The sequence below is a fragment of the Clytia hemisphaerica genome, unplaced genomic scaffold, assembly GCF_902728285.1.
Source record: "Clytia hemisphaerica strain Z4C2 unplaced genomic scaffold, Clytia hemisphaerica genome assembly, whole genome shotgun sequence".
Classification (NCBI taxonomy): domain Eukaryota; kingdom Metazoa; phylum Cnidaria; class Hydrozoa; order Leptothecata; family Clytiidae; genus Clytia; species Clytia hemisphaerica.
In genome coordinates, this window is record NW_027103638.1 from 874,558 (window position 1) to 898,576 (window position 24,019).

Here is a 24,019-nt window from a genome sequence, read left to right on the forward strand (position 1 = left end):
AAAGTTATGGTCAAGTCAAGGAAGTCAAGTCAAATATAATATTAGAGTTCGTAAATTTATCTTTTTTCCAAATAGAAAGATCTCTTTTAGTCAAAAAAATTTATAAAAATGTCTATAAGCTGTATAAAATAAAAATTTACACGGTACAATCTGTGTCCAAAAGATCATCTACACATCTGGTTGTAAAAAACTAATTACTCTGAGTTTTTAATGGGCAATTACAGATTAGCTTTCCGCTTTATATTCCAGGAATTAAGGCTTGGGGACACACGAGAAGTTTTTTTTGCGTTGGTGCAATGCAACATGCTCCATCCAACCAACACAAGAAAAAAGTGCGTGTCTCATGTGAGTGAGAGTATTCGTGAAAAATTGGCTTTAATTCAGCGGTTTGCTATACTTTAAAAGTAGAACCGTTTACGTAAATAAGATTTCACGATTTCCGTGATTTTGGCATATTTTCGCAAAAGTTTCTACAAAAAAGGTACTGCTACAAACTACTCTGTACAAAAGGAGACATTGAGTTTAGCCAATCAAAAGTGAATTCAAATCAACAATCTCTCAAGAAGAAGAATACTATTTTCTATTATCGACAGTGGTTCAATACTAGTCACAAAACTTGAAAAATTTAGGTTGACACAGATCTATATGGGGAATTTCAAGGAAAATAATACACTAAACAATTACATAGAATTGTTAAATTTTAGGGTCTAAATAAGACACATTCTCGGGTGAGTCTTCTTTTAACCATTCTACTTTTTGTTTGTGTTGTGAGATCATGTCCTCCACTCGAGCATCCAAAATCTCTCTTGTTAAAATTCCTTCAGCAGAAGCATAGGTGCTGGCCTAAGTATGAAAAACAAAAAATGATATTAAAATCAATTTATGTAATAGACGTCCGTTACAGTGATAGTAAAGGCGGGAAAATATGACGGCATGGCGTTATGGCGATACGGAAAAATCGGCGGGAGAGTTTTCGAACTGGCAAACTCTACCGGCTGTAAACTCTTTTCGGCAAAAAGCCCGTTTGCGAATTTTCTTCGGCTTTGGGGCTTATTTCTTAGATAGTGATTTGTCTTAGACTATAGCATAGTCTATTTATAGAATGGAGCTATTAAAATTGTGTAATTTTCTCAACGGTTAACTAGCAAATTGGCTTGAATTTGAACATTTTCTAAAAATAGCACAATTTTGGGCATGTCACGATTTAAAGAAACATTCATTAGTTAGACGAAAGAAGAGGTGTTCCGTAAAGTATTTAGAATATATTTACACCTTCAATCAGTACTTATTTCCTCCCGTGATCGGAAAGAAAACTTATCATTATGCTATACTTAAAAGCAATCGTTGAGAGTAGTGCTTCAAATTCTTCAAAAATAAGGAAGTGTATAAAATCCAAGCGGTGATTGAGATTAAGTTCAACAGTGTTATAAATATTCAAATATAATAGACCTTTTCATAAATTACGTCACAAACATCACTTGCCTCGTATTCAAACAATTACCATGGTGATATGTCTCTTGAGACATCTAATGTCTTTTTTATGAATAGGAAGTAGTTTTAATAAAATCTGCTGGGAGTTGATTTACCATGGCAATAATTTCAAAACGAGGCAAGTGATGTGCGTAACGTAATTTATGAAAAGGTCTATCAATACAATAGAGATAAAGTAATCATACCTGCCACGCAATACCAAGTTTTGCGATTTCTCTCCCAGATAGACCTTCAGTTCGTTCAGCGATTTCACGGCATTTCGCGGTAAAGTCGAAATCCTCTACTTTGATTCGTCTGTAATAGAGAATGAATAGTCATTTTCCTTATGAAGTTATTATTTAATTTTACTATTTACTAGAAGTACATACAAATACCGTCACAGACGGAAATTTCTCCGCGAGCCTTTCGAATTGAAGTCAGAAAGATTTTTGAAGACATTAAATTGTAGATTTTTATAGAACGTTTATTTCACTGAAGATTGCCAACCTGGATAGCATGACTCAAAACATTTACTCAAACTAGTAGAAGTACATTCATTCAATTATATTGTGATTATATATGGGTAATGGTTTGGTTGTATCTGTATGGGCAACGAAGGAACACGTTAAAAAACTGAAAACAGCTTCAGCTTAAAGGTTTTGCCTTTAAATAAAAGTTATATCGTTTGCTTACTCGTCAATTTTAATTTACAAGCTTTTTGATATTGAATTGACACGGATGTGGAGCAGGATTGGTCAGAAAGAGCTTATATCAGCACAATGTAACAATAGGCAGACACTTCGGTCCTGATCGGAAGTATGTGTCTGATTTGAAACGGGAACACTTATGTAAAAATAAAACCTTTAAAGCACGGGGCTGGTAATGAACATTTGAGGTTGATTTTTCAATGGGCCATAGCTTAACAATACACTGGTTGCAAAAATAAGGTCAGAAGACAAATTACGCTTTTACTCGAAATTTTTATGTGCTTCTTACATGACATTTATTTCTGATTGGTTCGAACTTATTGACACTAATAAAGTTATCAGCTGTAAGTTGTGAAGCAAGTATCATGGGAATAAAATCACATAAACTTTTTCGAGTAATCACATGTTTTGACTGCATTGATATAATTTAGCAACCCGTGTATTGTTTCGTTTCGTTTCATTTCCAAATGATTTTCAAAATTCAGATATTATGTTCCTGAAAGATTGAATATTTTTTTCGTCAAGAGAGAAACATGACGAGAAGGAAGAATCGCTTTCGACGGAGAAAAAGAACAAACAAAAAAACTTATTCCAAAACTTAAAACAGCCCCATCTCAAAGTCCATGGCTGTTTGAAGGAAAGAGGGATATTATTTGGGGGTATATAGGGTAAAGATGGTTTTACCTGAAAGTATAAATATATTATTTGCGTTATTCATAAAAGAAATCACCTTAAATATTATTTTGAATATTGTTCTGACGGGAGAAAAGAGCGAAAGAAGATATGTCAGTGAAACGGAAACTTCAAGATAACCACCCTACTGTCACCCTCAAAGCTTTCAATCAAGATTTGATTTTCCCGTGATTGTTGTTGTTCTTTAAACTTTCATAAAGTACTTTTTCATCCCATTCCTAATGTGATCTTTACTTCTGTATGGATGAATATGCAATCTTACTATTTCGAGCATCCATAGCAATTTAATGCAAATATCTAGCCTTGTTCATAAGACGAACAGTTCTATAAAGATATTCATCCACATAACCCAAGGTCAATCTTGTTGTCAAAGGTTTAACTTATAGAAAAGCTTTCACTTTCCTAAGCCGATACTTATTTTGAGATTTACCCTTTTGGCCTGACAACGACGATATATAAGATGCAATAACATCACATCGAAGAAATTCAAATGAGAATTTTGAAATATTGGTGTTGCATAGATTCAGATGGCCAGAAGGATAAATCAAAATATAAAAATAACTGAAGCCCATTTTTGAGTAACAGTAAATACCCTCATAATTAACCTCGTCATTAAGGATATGTTACTTACTGTGACCTCCAGCCCCGGGTAGCAGCATTCAGGATGTATTCTTCGAAATATCTTCGTACTAATTGTTCTCTTTCTTCAATGGTTGGTAGGTTGAATTCAACCACTTCGTCTATACGATTGCTTAAAGCCCAATCCAATTGATCGGGCTGATTACTGGCCAAAACCATCATAAATCTATGGACAATAGAAGAATACAACAATGCAGTACTTAGAGATAGTTAGGAGTTGTGTTTTTGAGTTTACAACAGCCTTAACAAAAATCATGGAAGTTGAAAAAAAAAAACAAAAAAAAAGACAGCTGCAAAATACAGAAGTAAGCAAATACCAGGAAACAAAAAGAATCACTATCCTGGCTGAATTGTTTTCCCTTTTTGGTCCGTAAGACGTGTAAACCTCAAATAAGAAGGTTATCGAAGAAGGTTAAGATCTTCAACATCATCCTCGGGAAAAAGGGGGATGACTCACTTTCTGGACGATTCACCGGTTCGATATAAGAACGCGTTGAGCGTGCTTCTCAAATCTTCACTGATGTGCTCCGTACTTCTCCGCCGTAAGAAGGCGTCCGCCTCGTCCACAAATAACAGTAATCTAAACATCAATAATAGATAAATCATTGCACGAGTTGACAATTTTTTTTCCGTTGGTGGTCCTTAAGGTCCCTTGTTAAGCGATTTTAATTCGCAGGGCTTTTCCAGGGCAAGGATCAGTTCTAAGATGACTCGCACAAGCCTAAATCATCATCTGAAGCATCTATAAATAAATTTCAAATTTGACCAATATTGAAGAATAGACTATAGTAATATAGAGTAGCGAGTCAGTTTATTTTTTTTAGCCAAATATGAAATATCGGAAGGACGATACTCTTGTCAGAATGTCAAAATTCCACACAAACAGACTTTTGGGATGATAAAGGTCACCAGAAAATGGATTTCCTTTCCAGATGAGATGGAGTTTTCATAAGATACTTTAATGATTGGTCATTTGAAGTGATAAAAATGACGCGTTCTTTAGAAAAAGTAACAATATTGTTTTATAATAATGGTTAATGACCCACCAAATCAAATAAGAGCTTGTAAAACTCCATCTCGTCCCCTCCTTTCTAATTTCTAATTAGATGATATCTTACCCTCGTCTTGAAGTGGATGCCCAATCAAAGATTTTGTGCATAGCAGTGACACCATCTCGGCCCATTGGCGCGACGTCGCCACCAGTCATAATGGCGTAATCAAGCCCTGAATGGTGAGCCAAGCTCTACATAAAAAGGTGCAAAAAATATAAACCAAAAGACAATGAAACACTTAAATGATTAACATTATTAACTAAATGGGATTCTTGAGAAGATCAAAATTTTCAACGGCTTTCATCTCAGCTCTTGACCGGTTATCATCCACCGTTTGGAGCTTAATAATATAGCATTGAGAATAAAAAAACCAAGCCATTATCTTTAAAATGGCTAAATGGTAACTTTCCCATTCAAAAGGTACATTTTTGAGCTGTTCCAACACTTCTAATCCATAGCCAAAGATAAGTTTTATTACACATTCCCTTACCTTAGCAAACATGGTTTTTCCAGTACCAGGGGGACCATACAATAACAAATTCCGATACATTCCATTGTTTGCGCGTGTATTGGCCGTCGATAGGGCAACTTCGTGTAATCTTAAGTTCAATTTTGGCTAAAAAACAATCAGACAAAACCAAGTTAATAAAAATTAGGCCAGCTGATTATTAACTAACATTAAAAGATCACCAAAATTTCATGAAAAAAGGTTTTAGAACAGGGGGGGGGGTCAAGCCTCAGGGTACTAAAGAATAGCCGGTGGGGTGGGTGTTTTTCCAAAAAAAATTTGATAAGTACCCGGGTATTTTTTTTTTTTTTTTTATTTATTTATTTTTTTTTATTATTATTTTTATTAATTGTATTTCAGGCACTTCCATATATCTCAATGGCTATTCGTCCTATTTATAATAAGTAAACTAAATAAATAAATAAATTATTATGTAAAAAATTATATATAATTTTCAATTTGCAAAAATATACGTACGACCAAAAGTTGATTCACTCAATTGAGATCAAAATCATAAATTGAAGCTTGGAAAAATTGTACAACTGCCCTATCTGGGCAAGTTGAAATACAGAGCTATATATCTCTTCAGTGAGGCCTATTCACTTCTGAAAGATAAACTCTGCAGGCAAGGCTTTGAACTCGGAGAAATTCTAAATGGTGGAGACTAAGTATAGTATCAGCCAGTATTCATCAGAATTGGATTGAGAATATGAAATAAATTAAAAACAATAAAATAAAAAATTTATTTTAAACAATAATTATTTGTCGGAACAAAAGAAGAGCAAAAGTAGTGTTGTTGAATGTGGGATTGATGCTTGAAAATAACCTTGTGAAAAAAAGAAGAAGTGAGATCGTGATCGGCTATTGAAGGTAAAAAAAACTCGATTGCTTGAAAATGGCTAAACATGAAGTACTAAAATAATAATTTAATTTGAAATATAGAAAATAAACTATTTATTATCTTATCGACAACTTGGGAGACTAGAGACTTAAAAGAAAATAGACAAAACTAGAAGTAAATTGTAGCTTGGATTGGAGAATTGTGGAGATATTTACTTGTTATTGGTTTAGAAGTCTTACTAGTAGTAGTAGTGATTGTTAAAATGTCGAATTTGTCGAGTGTCATAAACTAATGTTGCATAATATATATTGCAAGACTAACATCTAATAAATATTTTTTTAAAGAATTGCGAAATTTAATAGAATCAACCTCTTCCCGAATAACCTTTGGGAGATCATTCAAAAGGCGACTTGCCTTACCAATAAACAGTTTTTCAGATACATTACATACATAATTAGAATCAATCTCTTCAACATTACGTGTTGGTCTACCAGCAGCTCTCAGATGGAAGCCCTTTAGGTATGATGGGAAATCCTCCAGATGAATCGACTTGTGGGCAAGTTTTAAGAGTTCGAATTCAACCCGTTGTTGCATTGGTAACCAGCCAAGGTTTATTACATCCTCAGTTGTTGAATACTTTAGCGTTACAAAGGATGCGATTCGACATAGAAGCTTATCAAGTTTTTTGAATTGATATTGCGGAAGGTTCCAGAATAACGAGCAACAATAGTTGATCCTCGGTAACAATAGTGCTTCTGCGAGTTGCTTACGTAAGCGATACGATGCAGTGCGACGAAGGTATCGAAGAACATATAGCTTTGCATATACCGATTTACAAAGTTTGTTGACATGAGCCTCCCAGTTCAAATTTTCGTCGAACTGAAGACCAAGCAGTTTATATACGGTAACTCTTTCGATCAATTGGTTTGCGTGATGAATATGGAAGGTCGGATGGGTTGGGTTAGCGAGATCGTGCAGCTTACCCATTCTGGAAGTCGATAAGAGCATGATCTTTGTCTTTTTGTTGTTGAACGCAAGATTGTTTTCGGTCGACCAATCTTTGAGTTGATCTAGGCGTTGTGTCATTCTGATGATTGCGGCTGGTAGTTCTTTAGGTCTACAATGTTCGTAATTTGTAGTATCGTCAGCATATTGGTTGGTACTACCACCCTCGACGTTGTCTTGTAAGTCCACGGTGTATAGATTAAACAAGATCGGTCCGAGGATGGAGCCTTGTGGTACACCAAACTGAACATTGCCTTGTTCAGACTGCTTGTCGTCGACCTGAACAAATTGCTTGCGATCGCTGAGGTATGATAACATGAGCAACGCGGCCTTGTCGGAGAAGCCGATTTTCCGTAGTTTGGTTATGAGTGTCTTATAATCAACCGTGTCGAAGGCTTTCGAATAATCAAGAAATGCTGCGAGTGTGATTTCCCCTTTGTTCATTGCACCAACGATATCATCTCGAATTTTCATAAGCAACGTTTCGGTCGAGTGACGTTTGCGAAAGCCAGATTGGGTTTGCTTATATATCTGATGTTGGTCAATGTAGTCTACGATTTGTTTTGCCATTAAACGTTCAAAAAGTTTGGAGAGTATGGGTAGCACGGTGACAGGTCTGAATTGATCAGGAGTGGTGGATTGTTCTGTTTTCGGAATAGGTGTTACTTTGCCGATTTTCCACTGTTGATGAAATGTGTTCTCGGCGATACCAGTGTTGATTATATACGTGAGTGGAGATGCGAGATGATCAGCAATAGGTTTGATGAGTGAAACTGGAAGATTGTCGTATCCAGAAGAGCAGTCAGTTCGAAGGTTCTTGATTTCTTTGACTACTTGTTCATAAGTGACGGGTTGGAATTCGAATTCATGCTCAACATTTATAGCAAGATCTTGAAGAAGGAGCTGGATTTCCTCGATTGAAGTTGGCTGTGATCCAAGGATTCTAGGAGCTGTTGAAATGTAGTGATCGTTTAGTTCGGAGGGTTGAATATTGATAACACTTTTCTTTGGGTGGAGGATTCGGTGAATAAGCTTCCAGACTTCTTTCGGTTTTTTGGATGAGAGAAGTTTACGGTAGAAAGTTTTTTTGGTGTGTTTTACCTGTCTTTGGGTACTTTTTGGGTGGGTGGGGAGCCAAGTTTGTTTAATCAAACAAGTACCCGGGTACTTTTTGGGTGGGTGGGGAGCCAAGTTTGTTTAATCAAACAAGTACCCGGGTACTAATTGGGTGGGTCTTATGTGAATTTTCTTTGTAAAATAAGTACTTCGACTCAATTTTGGTGAGTACTGGGGTGAGCAGTTTTATTTTGTTTTCAAGATAATTTAAGGGCTTTGAGACTTAAGTATTGTTAAAAACCTGTGACATTTTTATTCCATCATTGGATGGTTAAAAATAAGTTACTTCTAGCATAAAATTTGACACGAAGAACAGATAAAAACATGATTCTGCCATATAAAAATATTATCGATGAAAAGAAAGTTTTAAATTGTTTTATATTGTTGATGTAATATCAAAACATAAAAAGACCTGCCAAGAAAAAGAAATTTAGGGCAAAGTTTTGAAGTGAAAGTGAAAGCCAAGGTCCTGTTTTGTTTGTTTTGATCGAGCTCCATCTGAGTGTTTCCCTTTCCTTCTATTCTATTATGTTTTCACGGTGTCATGTTTTTGGCTTCTTTTATTTCAAAAGCTTTCTTACGTTATTACAGTATAGTTGTGGGTTTACTTCTTTATTCAGCTTTATTAAGCCATTTTTTTTAGCCATTTTTGTATTATATTATTTTGTTTCTATTTACCACAATAGGTTGCTTGATTGCATGCTTTGACCTGATAATAACTTCTCTAAGACATTCTGGGTGGGCACTCACAACAAAGCTCAAAGAAGTATAACAAATGGAGTTTAGATTAAAAGTGTTACAGATTCTCGTTTTTAAAGTGAATTTTACTTGGGTCTTTTGCAACTGGTTATATTTAGTTTATATTAGTTTCTTATTTTATGTTTAGTTTTGCTAATTTACTCTGGTTTATACTTTTTATATTTCCAGATATTTCAGAAACTAGATCTTTTGTTAAAACTGTTCTAAGATTTTGTAAGATTGTGAAAAAGTGCTTTTACATTGTTTTCATCTGTTTTCATGTTTAAAAAATAAGGCAATCAATATACCCGAATGTATTACTGTAAATTACGCCTGGCTTATTAGTTGGGCTAATAGTAAAGGAAAATTAAAATTAACAGTTATAAGGGTGGGTTTAATTTTGATGAGTGTAGAATTGAGAAAGATTAATAAGTAATAAATTCATTTTTTGTAGGTATAGGGTCTAAGAAGGAAAAGTCCTTAAGTACCCGGGTACTTTTTGGGTTGGTATGGGGTCTAGAAGAGAAAAGTCCTTAAGTACCCGGGTACTTTTTGGGTGGGTATAGGGTCTAGAAGGGAAAAGTCATTAAGTACCCGGGTACTTATTTGGGTGGGTGGTATGAGTCAAAATTTTTTTTAGATAAGTACCCTCTCTAGGCTATGCTTTAGTACCCTGAGGCTTGACCCCCCCCTTTAGAATAGAATGAAATAACCCTATAATAAACGCGAACCATATTAAGCTGAAACTAAACTAAATATTTGCTCAAAACAATTTGCCTGTCAAAGCCAGAGAATAAATTGTTTTAACAAAGACGTTAAAAACTTACTTCTAGAATAATTCCTTTCAGTGCATCTTCAGGCTTGACCAGTAAACGTTTAGCTGCCTGAAAATATGAAGACAAAAAATCATGAAATGAGTTCATCAACATTGATTTCCATTTAAATGATAAGCATTTTGAGAAATTCTGCATAGTAAAGTAAGTAAGTAAGTTTGCAACCGCAGTCGAAGGTGACCCGAACACTCCTTTTTCTCTAGCTGTCTACCCGGAGGTAGGGGAGGGCGCCACTCCTTTCCCTGGATTTTTCCACTAACCCTTGATCCGTCTTTTTAATTGCTGAGCGTCAAGCAGAGAGGCATCAAGTACCATATTGGAAATCTTTTGTTGTATGACCCGGCTGGAGATCGAACCCATAACCTTGCGCACCGTAGCTGGATGCTCTACCTTCATGCTAAGGCCGCTCTGCATATTAGCTCAATGATTAAAACAAGGGGAGAGGGTACTACATTTGGTTTTTTTTATGTTGGTTAACAAAGGAAAGTAGTCTACAGTATAAAGAAATTCAAACCAAGTAACTTATCTAAAGATGTGTGAGAAATGTGTTTTTTATTAAATATATCTTATCACTTTTTCTGATTTAGTAGCACTATGTTTTTACATACGCATGCGCATACTAATGCCAGGCTAGAGCACATACGTGAACGTTTATAAAATATTGCCGACTCAGCAACGTCGGACTTTTCAATAAAAAAAGCTTTAAAGGGGAACCCTCTAATATTTTTTAGCAAAATATGTAAATTTTAATCTTAAAGGACCCTTTGTAAATGGGTGGGCTCTTCCAGAAAATATCCGTACAGGGGGGGGGGGTTGTGGTGGAGGATATATTGTCCGGGGGTAGCGAAAAATCATCAAAATTTGCCTTGTCCGGGGGTAAATTTGCTCTGTCCGCTGGGGGTAATTTGGGTTGTCCGGGGGGTCAACTGATGCTTATCCGGAGGGTAAATCCGGGGGGGGGGGTGGGGTAAAACCCGTTTTCCGGGGGGCTAAAAGTCACTTTGTCCGGGGGGTAAATCACTGAAAATTGTTATATCCTCCACCCCCCCCATATTCAAATTTTTTCTGGAAAAGTCCAATTTATGATTAATTTTCGAGTTATTGGTGAAATTATTGAAATTTACCTTAATAGGATGACGGAGCGTTGTGAACAAGGTAAGTCGTGAAGTATCACGAACAAGAGATGGTTTACCAAGGCGTGCCTCAACAAACCTGAAATCATATGTAAGAAGATATTTATAAAATATACAGAACTCGCTCCCAAAGAGAAACATATTGTAGTCTGGAAAGAGAGAAAGTTTGAGTATTTTTATAAGTGTCATCATGAACATATAAAAGACTGGACGTCCATTTTCTTTGTATTTTTGTAGAAAACAGCCACGTTTAAAATCATGGAATGTAACAATGGATTTTGATGATGTACCTCAGGGAAATACTTTGCCAACGACGACAAAACTTCGACAAAAACCTCAATTGTTCAACTCTTTTTAACTCTTTCATTTACATTATGAGGAAGGTAAGAGATGCAAAATACTTCGTCAACTTGTTAAAACTCCGGCTAATATTTTGGAAATTTGACTCAAAAGTATGGAATAATCTTTAGAGAGTATGGGATTCAGATAATGATATTCTTATAACACAGCCTCTCAACTTTCACATGCCATTTTTTCAAAGACATAGGAAATTTTTAAAAAAGTACACGTGCAGTAGAAATTCTGTAGTTGAACGTAGTAAAATATTGATAAAATTTCTTGCCAACTTTTATGAGAAAGTTTGAGAAGCTTTTTTGTGAAATAAAGTAATTTTCAAGCTGACTTTTGATGAGGTCTTGTTTGATTTAAAGTACAGGCGGTATCGAAGCTTGTTTCAATTATTGTTGTATACCAATATAAACATTGTAATAATATTCAAAAATTTACGATGAGAGATTCATAGAGACAAGATAGCCTGTGAATTTGAAAACTATATCAAACTTAGTTATCATTATGAAAGAATCAGTTTGATATCTTTAAATACCCAGTTTTGCTTATACTCAGATGTTTAAATCGCATAATATTTTGTAGAGAAACTTTGGAACCTTTTCATTTTCCATTTCTTTTTCAATATACCTTTTCGACCGTGGCCGCCAATTGCCGCGCGGGCATTTTTTTTGTCCGCTTTATCCCACAAAAAGCACCCCAGTCCTTTTGTGACACATTTTTCTATTGTCTATATGTGCGAAAAAAGGACTGGGACGGTTTTAGTGGGATAAAAATGACCGCGCAGCAATTGGCGGCTACGGTCGAAAAGGTGTATTCCAAATATAACCTAACCTTGCAGTAACACCAGTGCCCATTTTAGCTGCATAAACACCAACTGCCAGTAGGGATAACCCAGCAACCTATAAAACACAATGAAATATCAATACTATAAACAAGTAATGTTATTAGTAATGGCAAGATGTTAATCACAGAAGTATATTTTCCAACAGCTGAATGCTCGTGATTGGGATTACACGCTTTTTTTTAAGAAACACACTTTTAAGAAACAGGAGGCTCAGAATGCCTAAAAACTAAGAAACATCTAAGAAACATGCTGAGGCTGAAAATGAAAAAATGACATTTTTAATTCGTTTTTTTTAAGAACCTTCCAATCAAAACATAGGCTGATTATGTCAAAAAGTTTAGAAACATGTAAGAAACATTTAAGGCCCAAAAGGCTGATTTCTTAAGAAACATTGAGGCTGCTTGGTAAAACTAGTTTCTTAAAAAAAAACAAACGTGTAATTCTTCATTTCTAGTAAAAATTCTGAAATGAAAATCAAGAAAACTTACTTAAAATAAAATAAAATTTTAAATAAAAACCTTAATAGTATTTGATGAGAATCATATTTTAGCTAAATATGTAAATTTTAACTCACTGTGGACGATATTTTATCCCAGTCTGATAAGAAGTTAGTAATTCCAGTTCCTAGGATACTTCCTGCTGTCCTATAAAGGAATGTTGAACTATGTTTTTGATATACTCTGTGCCTACTTAAAGAGGCCCTCCAGTTTGTTAATTTTTTTAAGTTTTCGCCAACCTCCCTGGACCTCATTGGGACACACCATTAATTGATTTTTGAAAATATTTTCAGCTGTAAAAAGAAGAGTCCGCTATTTTTTTCTCTAAATAGCCTGGGTTTAGTTTAGAATTACCTTATTTTGGTGTATTTTTAATAAATAATAATAATAATAATAAAGCTTTACAGGTTTGCAGGCCATCGCGAAGACACCATGGGCCTCTATAAACCGCTCGTACTTTTTACAATGATCTTTTTGAAATAGAGCTTTTTTCGCGGGCTCCCCCGAACTTTCCATTTTGTGATGTCTCCCTTGATTTTAGCATTCCTTTTTTTGGCTTCTTTACACCATTCTTTGATCATTTGTCTTTCATTTTTAGAGATACAATATCTAGCCCCTTCTGCAAATAACCCCCCCCCCGTTTATTAGAATTTAAAGATTTCTCCAAACCCCCTGTTACTTTATTCTGAACACCGCTGTTAAGCACCTGAGAGTAGATAACTGTAAAAAATCAGACTGCAACGAGCATCATTGAATACAGATCTTTATGTGTTTTTTTTCAGGTTAGTGAAATTACCTACTTTAAGGATTCCAATACAGTTTCTCTGTGTTCTTTTGCTTGCAGTTTGATTTGTTCATTTCTGATGTCTTTGTTTTCTCGCTCAATTGCACCTCTAGACAGCAAAGAAAGAAGAGAAGAATAATAAGCAGATATTCAATAGGTAAAAGTTGGTTATCGAGATTTATTAACCCGAGGTGATGTAATATTCAACGAGGCAAGGTGAATGCCGAGTTGAATATACATCACCGAGGGTAAATAAATCCAATAACCAACGAAAACCTATTGAATATATGTTTTATTATATACCTAGAGGCAAAAACAAAACATAAATTATGTAAATAGTCGAAAGATTCACATAAAACACTCCCATAATCGAACGTTCGAATGTTTTTCTTTTTTAATGATTTTCTTAATTACTTTGAGTCATAAAATTTGTTCATGAATCGACAACAGATTTATTTGAATGAATTACTTTGATAAACAACAAGAGCGACAAAAAGATCAAACGTTGAAAGCAAAATTTGAAAAAAAATCTACCGTGGTATAATAGCCATGGTATATCAGGAATTATTTAATGGCTGTTTTTGCCTACAGGTATGTAATAACCATATTTATATCTTGACACAAACATTGATTAAGCCACTATTATTGACAATAAATTTTCAAATTTAATTATTTTAAGCATGTGATAAAAGTAAATGAAACATACTGTGCCTTCATTTTAGCGTCTAGCTTCTTCATTTCGTTTGTATGCCTGAGGCTGGCTTCATGTTCAACCGTAGCTGAAATAAAAAATATATTTTCAGAAAACTCTACGTGATTTCATTCATCTTTAACGGATTCAAACATTAACGACAGAAATCAAATCTTGTCACACAACAAGCAAAGGTTGGTCGCTGTTTATATCCTGGTCCTTCCACCCATGGAAAAAAGGTGGTTGAAACGTTTGATCCCTGATCACTGATTCGATCTTCTAGAGTTACCTGTACGTACCCGTCAACCCATCTTGGGGAAGTTGTTGGCCCAGAACACAACAACTCTCACCATGGGAACCAAACGTCACATTGCTCAAAAAAAAGATATTTGATATCACAAATCAAATACTATAAAAATCAATGAAAAAGAAACACCAGTTGCAAAAACACCATCAAAAAGTGAACACACGAGGTTGACAGTGGTAGTCCCCTGTCATAGAAATGCTTACCACGCCCATTGGTTTATCCTTTCGAAGCAACAAAACATCAACTAAACAACATCGACAAACAACAAACTTATACAAGCAACTAGTCTACACGTTAGAAGCTCCAGGCTTTTAGGCCTTACTCTTGGTCTATAGGCACTGCTATAGGCGGCCACTAGTAACCCCCACCGGGAATTGCTTTAATAGGTTTAAACATAATAGACAACTTTCACAAAAGATGATTATCAATAGAGATTTCAAATAAAAGAATGTTTAATTCACAGCTGATTGGCTTCGGTTTTGAAAATCTCTATTGCTTCATTAAAACCTCAGTGCGCAAGCGATTTTTCCGGAGAAATTCAATATTCAAAACAACTTGCAACTACTTCATTTCATAGATATATTTACATCGCTGATGATTCAGTTCCTCTTCACAAAAATATTCAATCAGGAATTCTCAGTGTTTCTCATTTTGCCAAAAGCTTAGGGTCCTTCTTTCATTAGATGTTTTAAGGAGATAAAATCAGATCAGACTTAACCCCAAAGATCAAAATTTTTCAAAACAGTGAACAAAATTTTTCTGTCTGCTCATTAAAACTTGAACAGTTAAACAGTCCTAAAATGAATAAATTTTGCGATTTGTAAAAAGTAAAATGACTGATTTAAGGAAGTTCTTTTAAGCTGAAATTTCTCAAGAACAAAATTTCCGTTAAAAGTACAAAAATTCAGGTTAAATACCAAAAAGCACAGAGAAGCATCTGTAATCTAGAAAAGTGCTACCATGTTTATACCTCAATACTATTGGTTAAGCTTTGCACCCTTTTGGATCTTTTTTATCTGCAATGATGTTATTTTGAGTTGTAAAACATTAAAACTTTCCAGCAACGGTAGGTCTGCTTTAACTGACCACACAAAAGGAGCAAAGCATTCAGCTGAATTTTTTCCGACAAAATCTAAATCTAAAAGTGTTTCTTCAAATGAGACTTGCATCAATGTTGCTGACGATTCAAACAAGCAACAGCCTCCAGAAGTTACAAAGAAGCAACAAACTCACACTTCTATTATGATACTACCAAAGCTGAAATAATTTGGTCACTTAAATCTATTATGTCTGGGTTCTGCAATCGCTCTAATGACAAATTATCAGAACTTTTCTCATGCATGTTTCCTGACAGCAATATCGCTAAATCATTCAGTCTGTTATATTATTTTTATCCCCACTAGCTGAAAAAGTCCTACTGGGTCTGTGAGAAGGGAGTGTTACTAATTATTATCAACTTTGACATCAATGAGAGGCAGGTAGTCATTTGAAAAGTCCATGCATGTGGTTAATCACACTTTAAAAGCTAATTTTTTAGTATTAATAAGGCGTGTGATAAGGTTTTACAAATGCTATTGTAGGCAGATGTCACAAAGCTAGTATCATAATAATGATCATAAAGCATTTTATTTGATCTAAGCTAAGATATAGCATTGATAGATTAAAGAAAGATCATAAAATGTGTTCACCTCTCCTCATTGCTTCTTGTTTTTTGACAGATTCTTCTTGTTTGGCCAAATTGTCTTCATTCATCCTTTGCTAAAAGAAAATACACTCAATAAATGTTTACTGACATTCACTCCTTGTAAAAATATTATCTAAAAAGGACCAGAATACCAGTAGTTGAATATTTTCAAACCATCTGAAATTCAGTAGGGCAGAAACATGTTCTAAATAATTATCAAGAAATAGCAACATAGATTTTCGCCTTCTGTAATGGTTTACCTGTTGTGTTAACTGATCATCATATCTTTTGCGGGCTAACTGGTCTTGGAATTGTGCTCTCTAATAAAATAGAAATAAACCAGTATTGCTTGGATGTTGTAACTTAAATTACAAATTCTGTAGCTCCCTTAAAGAAGCTCAAAGGAAGCATTCCCTAAAATGTATTGAATTTATGATTTTATAGGCAGATCGTATACAATACATGCACCTAAATAAAGAAAATTGTAAAAAGAAGACAGTTCGCCTATATAAAAGAATCAAGATGGAATCTAGTTAAAATTGTATGCGAGAGTTCATTAGGAAAACAAGTGATACTTTGATGGACCTACCTGGATTATGCATTTAACACGTTTATAATTGATATCTACGTGACGTGACCATTAAACAATCATTCAGAACACAAATAGTGACGATCTATTAAAATTAGTCGTTTGTTTCTTATAAAAAAACGTTTAGAAACCAAAATTTCATGCTCTTGAAATGTTCTTTCATATTCAAGACTTCGTGAGCAAAAAAACATCTCCAAAAAATTGAGTAATTTGGCTAAGAACATTGATGTATGCTTATTAATAGTGATTCTTACTGATAAAGATGCTTTTTTTGAGCTGAAAAATTCATTTTTTACAAAAGTCTGCTTGAGCCATCTTTTATCTACTTTCATACAAAAAATCAGAAAAAAACAATGGTCCAATATTTCACTAAGTCCAAAAAACCCTTTTATGGCCGTTTTTTAGCTGAACTATACCCCACAATTTTTTTCTCCAAAACTCGGGCTCCGTCACATTGAGGGTTTATAATTATGCATCTTTATGCAAAAAATCGTAGAAAATGAAAGAGCCAATCAATCGAATACCTAAGTAATTGATAATGTGCTTATAAAAAAATATCGAATTTGGCCAGTTTTTCAATAAAAACATGCCAAACAACCAAAATTTTCTGTCTAAACACTCGTGAGAAAAGAAAAACATCTATCTCATAAAAAGATTGAGTAATTTGACTAAGAACATTGATGTATGCTTATTAATAGTGATTCTTATAGATAAACATGCGTTTTTTGAGCCGTCAAATTTTTTTTGCAAAAATCTGCTTAAGCCATCTTTTACCTATGATGGTACCCTACTTTTATGCATAAAATTTGAAAAAATTAATGATCCAATTTTTCACAAAGTCCAAAAAACCTGTTTTTTAACCGTTTTTTGGCCCAAATTTGCTCAAAAACATTTTTTTTCGAAAATCGGGTTCTGTCACATTCAAGGGTTTATAGTTATGCATCTTTGTGTAAAAAAAATCATAAAGAATGAAAGAGCCAATCTCGAGAAAAGCCAATACCTAAGTAATTGATAATGTGCTTATAAAAAAATATCGAATTTGGCCAGTTTTTCTATAAAAACACGCCAAGCAACCCAAATTTCCTGTCTAAACACACATATTCTTCAAAAGTAAGTCCTCTTGAGCAGAAAAAACATCTATCTCATAAAAAAATTGAGTAATTTGACTAAGAACATTGATGTATGCTTATTAATAGTGATTCTTATAGATAAACATGCGTTTTTTGAGCCAACAAAATTTTTTTGCAAAAATCTGCTTGAGCCATCTTATACCTATGATGGTACCCTACTTTCGTGCAAAAAATCAGAAAAAATTAATGATCCAATTTTTCACAAAGTCCAAAAAAGCCGTTTTTTAGCCGTTTTTTGGCCCAAATTTGCCCCAAAACATTTTTTTTCGAAAATCAGGTTCTGTCACATTCAAGGGTTTATAGTTATGCATCTTTGTGTAAAAAATCATAAAGAATGAAAGAGCCAATCTCGAGAAAAGCCAATACCTAAGTAATTGATAATGTGCTTATAAAAAATATCGAATTTGGCCAGTTTTTCTATAAAAACACGCCAAGCAACCCAAATTTCCTGTCTAAACACACATATTCTTCAAAAGTAAGTCCTCTTGAGCAGAAAAAACATCTATCTCATAAAAAAATTGAGTAATTTGACTAAGAACATTGATGTATGCTTATTAATAGTGATTCTTATAGATAAACATGCGTTTTTTGAGCCAACAAAATTTTTTTGCAAAAATCTGCTTGAGCCATCTTATACCTATGATGGTACCCTACTTTCGTGCAAAAAATCAGAAAAAATTAATGATCCAATTTTTCACAAAGTCCAAAAAAGCCGTTTTTTAGCCGTTTTTTGGCCCAAATTTGCCCCAAAACATTTTTTTTCGAAAATCAGGTTCTGTCACATTCAAGGGTTTATAGTTATGCATCTTTGTGTAAAAAATCATAAAGAATGAAAGAGCCAATCTCGAGAAAAGCCAATACCTAAGTAATTGATAATGTGCTTATAAAAAAATATCGAATTTGGCCAGTTTTTCTATAAAAACACGCCAAGCAACCCAAATTTCCTGTCTAAACACACAAATTCTTCAAAAGTAAGCCCTCTTGAGCAGAAAAAACATCTATCTCATAAAAAAATTGAGTAATTTGACTAAGAACATCGATGTATGCTTATTAATAGTGATTCTTATAGATAAACATGCGTTTTTTGGGCCAACAAAATTTTTTTGCAAAAATCTGCTTGAACCATCTTATACCTATGATGGTACCCTACTTTCGTGCAAAAAATCAGAAAAAATTAATGATCCAATTTTTCACAAAGTCCAAAAAACCTGTTTTTTAGCCGTTTTTTGGCCCAAATTTGCCCCCAAAAATTTTTTTTCGAAAATCGGGCTCCGTCACATTTTGGGCATTGCCATTTTGCATCATTGTGCAAAAAATCAGAAAAAACTAATGAGCCAATCTCGAGAAAAGCTGGTAACTAACGGACGGACAGACGGACAAAGGTTAATTTATAGGACCTCCACCGGGGTAGGTCCAAAAAGTTACCATGACTATAGGGCGACTCCTTTTAAATATCAATTAAGTATACATTGCTTAGACATATTATGTTGGTTAGGAAATATCAATTAGAAATCAGAAAATAGCTGTATAACATTCATTGGGATTTTCACCAGAACCATTTTCGAAAGAAAGAACTTTTATTGATCACAGATTTTTCTCTTTACATTTTCGCCTTTGAAATAGAATTGTTAGAAATATAACACAAATTTTTTCAAGCATTTTTACCATTGTAAGATACATTCAGTTTCTGAAATTAAATTTATTTGAATACAGGATACAAAAACTAATTCAATTGAAAATCCTAGCACCTCAAAGATGATAGCAAATATTACAGTATACCTGATTGGCATGTTTGGTCTCTTCTGATAAAGTTTTCCTTCGTTCTTCATGCATCAACCTAGTTTTGTCCAGTTCTAACCTAGCCATGTTCTGTTCATATTCCTACAAAAAGATCAAAATTGTAATACTTCATAAAAAACATCAACATTCCCTGTCTCATTTGATAAAAGAGAAGATGAAACCTGTTGTCTGATTTATGATATCCAACTTTCAATTAATTTTGAAAAACAGAAAATTATCTGACAGTCCAAATCATACTTTCAATTCTTTTTGGTGTTCCATTTGCTTAGTGCTTTCTTGCATTCTAGCCAAATCAAGCGCATCTTTTGCATGTTCTGAAATTGGCAAATAATAAAAAATTTTAGTTTTTAATATGAAATCTAAATTGATCCAGCTTTTCAAAATCTAACATTGATTTCAACTAAAATCAGGGGGGGTACAGCCGCAGGGTACTAACCCATAGCCGGGTGGTGGTGTCTAATTTGGAAATTCAAAAAGTTTAGTACCCGGTACTAATTTTGGGGTGGGGGTGGGTATATCTCCAATTTTAAGTTAGTACCCGGTACCAATTTTAGGGTGGGGTGGGTATCATTTCAATTTTTCTTCAAGTACTCAGGCCCTGAATATGGTACATTTGTTTAATTTTTTGTCTTCAACTTTCAGGATTTTGATGACAAAAGATTTCCTTGTTATGGCTTACAGTATCTGACAGTATTGAAAAGTTCCCCCTTCCAATTGAAGGCTTTCCCTGCTTATCAAGTATGTAGGGAAGTTTGGTGGTTGTTAGTTTCAATAGTTTTCAGAAAAAAGAACTGTTATGTTTCTATCAAGAAAGAATTATTTCATTCAAATTCATGGGTACTTTCCCTACTTTCTAAGAGGAGAATTTTATGACCACTAAGTTATACAAATATTGAAATAGCTAATGCAAAGAAAGCTATTGTTCAAAATCAGTATTGTTTTAATTAGTGAGAAAGATAGTTCGTCTTTGATATCTCAAGTTAGAACGAGGTATATGTTTGTCATTGCCTTCTGATGAAAAGAATTACAAGCTGTTGCATCCAAAGTGATACAATCTGTCTTTTAAACAATAAAATTCTTATCCAAACTGATGATTCTTACAGCCTGGTTTTTGTTAGAGGGGTTAGTTTATCTTAGTTTATTGCAGTTTATATTATACCCTATAGCTTATTTCTGTTTATATTTGTTTGTTTGTCTGATTGTTTGTCTGTTTATGACAATTAAGACGGAGGCAAGTCAACTAAGCAAAGCCAACCAGAGCCAATAATGCAACTATTTTCTATTTCAACTTCTTTCATAACTACTTCTTGACACAGTTTTGAATAATTTGAATAAATTACCAATCTATTGAAGAAAAAATAAGGAAATCCATCCAATCCAAGCTTTCATACTATTCTTCAATTTTTATCAACTTGATTTTTACTTCTTTTGATAGATATATACTTTTATTGCCGTTATTACATCTATATAATATTTTACTTTTGCCAAGGAATTTCCTTGTTTTACCTTTGTAATTAAAAGTTGTGTTTGATTTAAAGAACTTTTAAGAGGATCTGAGTTAAAAACATGGTATATACAAGTCATAATAACAACAAAGAGCTTTTGAAAGATTGGGACCATGCTTGGCAAGTTTTAAGGGTGGTGTCTCCTATTTTCCTGGTAATTTTAAAGCCGGTACCCGGTACTAAAAAGGGGGTGGGGGTCCCTTTTTCCTTAAAAGAAGTAAGTACCCGATACTAAAAGGGGGGTGGGGGTCCCTTTTTCCTTAAGAAAAAGTAAGTACCCGGTACTAAAAAGGGGGTGGTGGTACCTAAGACAATTTTTCTTAAAAATCAGGTTAGTACCCTATGGGTTAGTACCCTGCGGCTGTACCCCCCCCTGCTAAAATACTTCCAGGAATTAAACTAACAAGATTGAAACAATGTGAGAATACAAGTCAAGTAGGAGGTTGATACTGGTTGACAAAGAATTTATTTTCATATGCTTTCAATATCTAAGATCAAATCATCATTCATTTAGATACTAACTTGCTCCATCCAGCTGTCTTGCAGCTTTGGCAGCTCTTTCCAAGCCAGATGGATCAAAATTGGACCAGGCTTTTGGTTTAGAAGATTCTTTGTTATCATTATTATTGTTATTTCCACCAGCACCTCCTGGAGCACCTAGAAATAAAAAATGAAATATTGATAGGGCAATGACAATTGATAGGACAATGACAATTGATACATCAATTTAAGAATTAAAGTTTGAATAATATATCTTTTTAGATTTTCTACACGATCTTTTCAGATTTTCTACTCGATATTTTCCAGACTTTCAAAAGTTTTCCAGCACTTTTTATCAGCTCTTTCTTTTCTTTTTAAAATGCCTGGTTCTGTATATAGAGAGTTTGAGAATTTACAGGGCTCAAAATAATGGTCGGACATCGGACATTCTCTGACCCAAATAGCTGCATGTCTATGGTGGCCCATGAGTGCCAAGTTAAATTATTTTGACATTTCTATAAAAAAGATTCAAAATAATTTACTTTTCACATTCATTTTTGCAATAGCTTTTAATTTTAATTTTGAACTAAACTTTGATTTCAAAATTGATTTACTTTCTATTTTCGTTTCAAATTTAAAACGGGTTTGTTTTCAAAAACGTTTCCCAACTCAGCCCATGGAGGCCTTGTCATTTTAAAATCAATTTTAAACTTTATAAAATGAATTGATCAGACAGCCCATTAAGGCCATTCATATAAATGAGTAAATTTCAACAAATAAAGTTTCTTTTGATAATAGAACAAACCAGTTGTTTGTTTTAGGGGGGGGGTCACATTGGGGTTTCCTCGGAGCAAAAAATATTAGCATATGGCCGCAACATGAAAGGGGTTGGAAGTAAATAAAACTTCCCTCCTATTTCCTCTCTCAACATTTTTCCTTTCATGCTTGCATGCTGCATACTAAGAAAAAATTCGACTCTTTATTTACACATCAAAAAAAAGGCTCTTCATGTTGCCTATATTGTTTGATGAATAATTATGTCTGCAAAAAGAAGTAAATTTTTCAAGACAATACAATACCCCCCACCAGCCAAACAAAGAACAATAGAAAGGAAAAGCACTGTGAAGGAGAAAAAATCTCTCATTTATGGTACCATAGAACACTGGAGTAAAGGATATCATTTTATACTCTCCTACCCATTTGTAAAAATGTTTGGGGTCTAAGCACTAAGTTGTTTTGGCCTTTGTGGGCCGTGAACTGTCAACAAACCAATAAGTAACCATAGTAACTTCAATCTTTTAAGCCTGTAGGGGTCTGGAGGCAAAGCTGTCTTTGGCACTGATGGGCAACATGAGAAAAGTGATTTTAAAAATAAAAAAACAAAATGCTTTTTAAAATGATATCGAAAAGTAAATGAGAATTAAAACAAAATTTAAATCATTTGTGTATGGCCTTGCTGGGTCGTATTTTAAGTTGTTTTTAAAGTCATTTTGAAAACGAAATTACTTTTAAATTGATTTTGAAAGGAAAGTAAATTTAAATTGTAAAAGGAAAGTTATTTTCATTTATAAAATCTTTTTTTTTTTTGAGTTTTTCAATAAAAAATTACTTGGCACTTATGGGCCACCATACACGTCCGACCCAAAAATCATAATTTTCAAGCTAAAGCAACCCTGATCAGACATTTTGTCCGAACCACTTGAAATCGTTATTTCGAGCCTCGAATTTACATGTTTAAAAATTTTAGTTGGGATCACAAGATTTAATTTCATGAGTCAAAAAATTTGGAATTATTTTGGATTTGTTTGTGAATCATCTTTATGAAACATTTGTTTGGATTTGAATCATAAATTCTTGCAAAAATTAATCAGCTTTAAAAGTAGATAGACTTTAAACTAATTATTTTTCAAAAGTCAAAATATTTCCCTTCACGAAAGACTTCAATCTCCTCTTATCAATTTTATTCATTGCAATTTTCAATCTTCCGAATCAAAGAAGAATAGTTGGTCTAAAAAGTATGTATAACATGCCAAAGTTTATAACCTATAGACGAGGAAAAATTGTAAAAAGAGATAATGACTAATTAAAAAACTAATTAAATTCTACTGAGAAAAGATATAAAAGCTAAATACCTGCACCTGCACCACCACCTTGGGCCATCATTTGTTCAAAGTTTTGTGGAACAGCTTGTTCCTTATTGACACCAAAGATCCAAGACATTTTATTTTGAGTAGTGATCTTAAAGGTATATGAAGATGTGATGAGAACTAAATTTCCTCTAGCAATATTTTACCAACCTCCAACCTCAGTTTCCAGTAGGAAAGATACTAAACATGTAAGTAAGCCTAGATTTGAAATGGTATTGGATTGCAATCACCTGACCAAATTCCTTTATGACGTACTGTTTTGAGGAGTTCCCCCTCTTGAAAAGTTCCCTCTCTGGAACTTGCATCAGCCAGCACCAGCTTGCATCAGCCTGCACCAGGGTTTTTTCTGGTGTCCATCAGTAACATAAATAAAACATGAGCGCAAGTTCTACTTTTCGCCACACTTTGGTCAAAATTGACCATAAATAGCATCTTCTGCGTGAATTATCTTGAGTTAGGTAATGAAATCGGCTATATA

The 24,019-nt window shown here is 34.0% G+C and overlaps 1 protein-coding gene across 1 annotated transcript; it reads right to left on the bottom strand.

Annotated features, from left to right (window-relative positions):
- Positions 1 to 36: 36 nt before the first annotated feature.
- LOC136802770 (ATPase family AAA domain-containing protein 3-like) lies at positions 37 to 23,656 on the bottom strand. The gene is made up of 18 exons (XM_067059529.1): positions 23,527 to 23,656; positions 21,437 to 21,571; positions 19,647 to 19,723; positions 19,389 to 19,490; positions 16,151 to 16,210; positions 15,895 to 15,964; positions 13,915 to 13,987; positions 13,225 to 13,317; positions 12,502 to 12,571; positions 11,915 to 11,982; positions 10,727 to 10,814; positions 9,597 to 9,653; positions 5,052 to 5,177; positions 4,628 to 4,752; positions 3,967 to 4,089; positions 3,502 to 3,675; positions 1,677 to 1,785; positions 37 to 843 (listed from the first exon to the last, which is right to left on the bottom strand). Exons 1-18 carry the CDS (start codon positions 23,612 to 23,614, stop codon positions 694 to 696), a joined length of 1,788 nt encoding a protein of 595 aa, XP_066915630.1. The 5' UTR covers positions 23,615 to 23,656; the 3' UTR covers positions 37 to 693.
- Between the last annotated feature and the right edge of the window lie 363 nt (positions 23,657 to 24,019).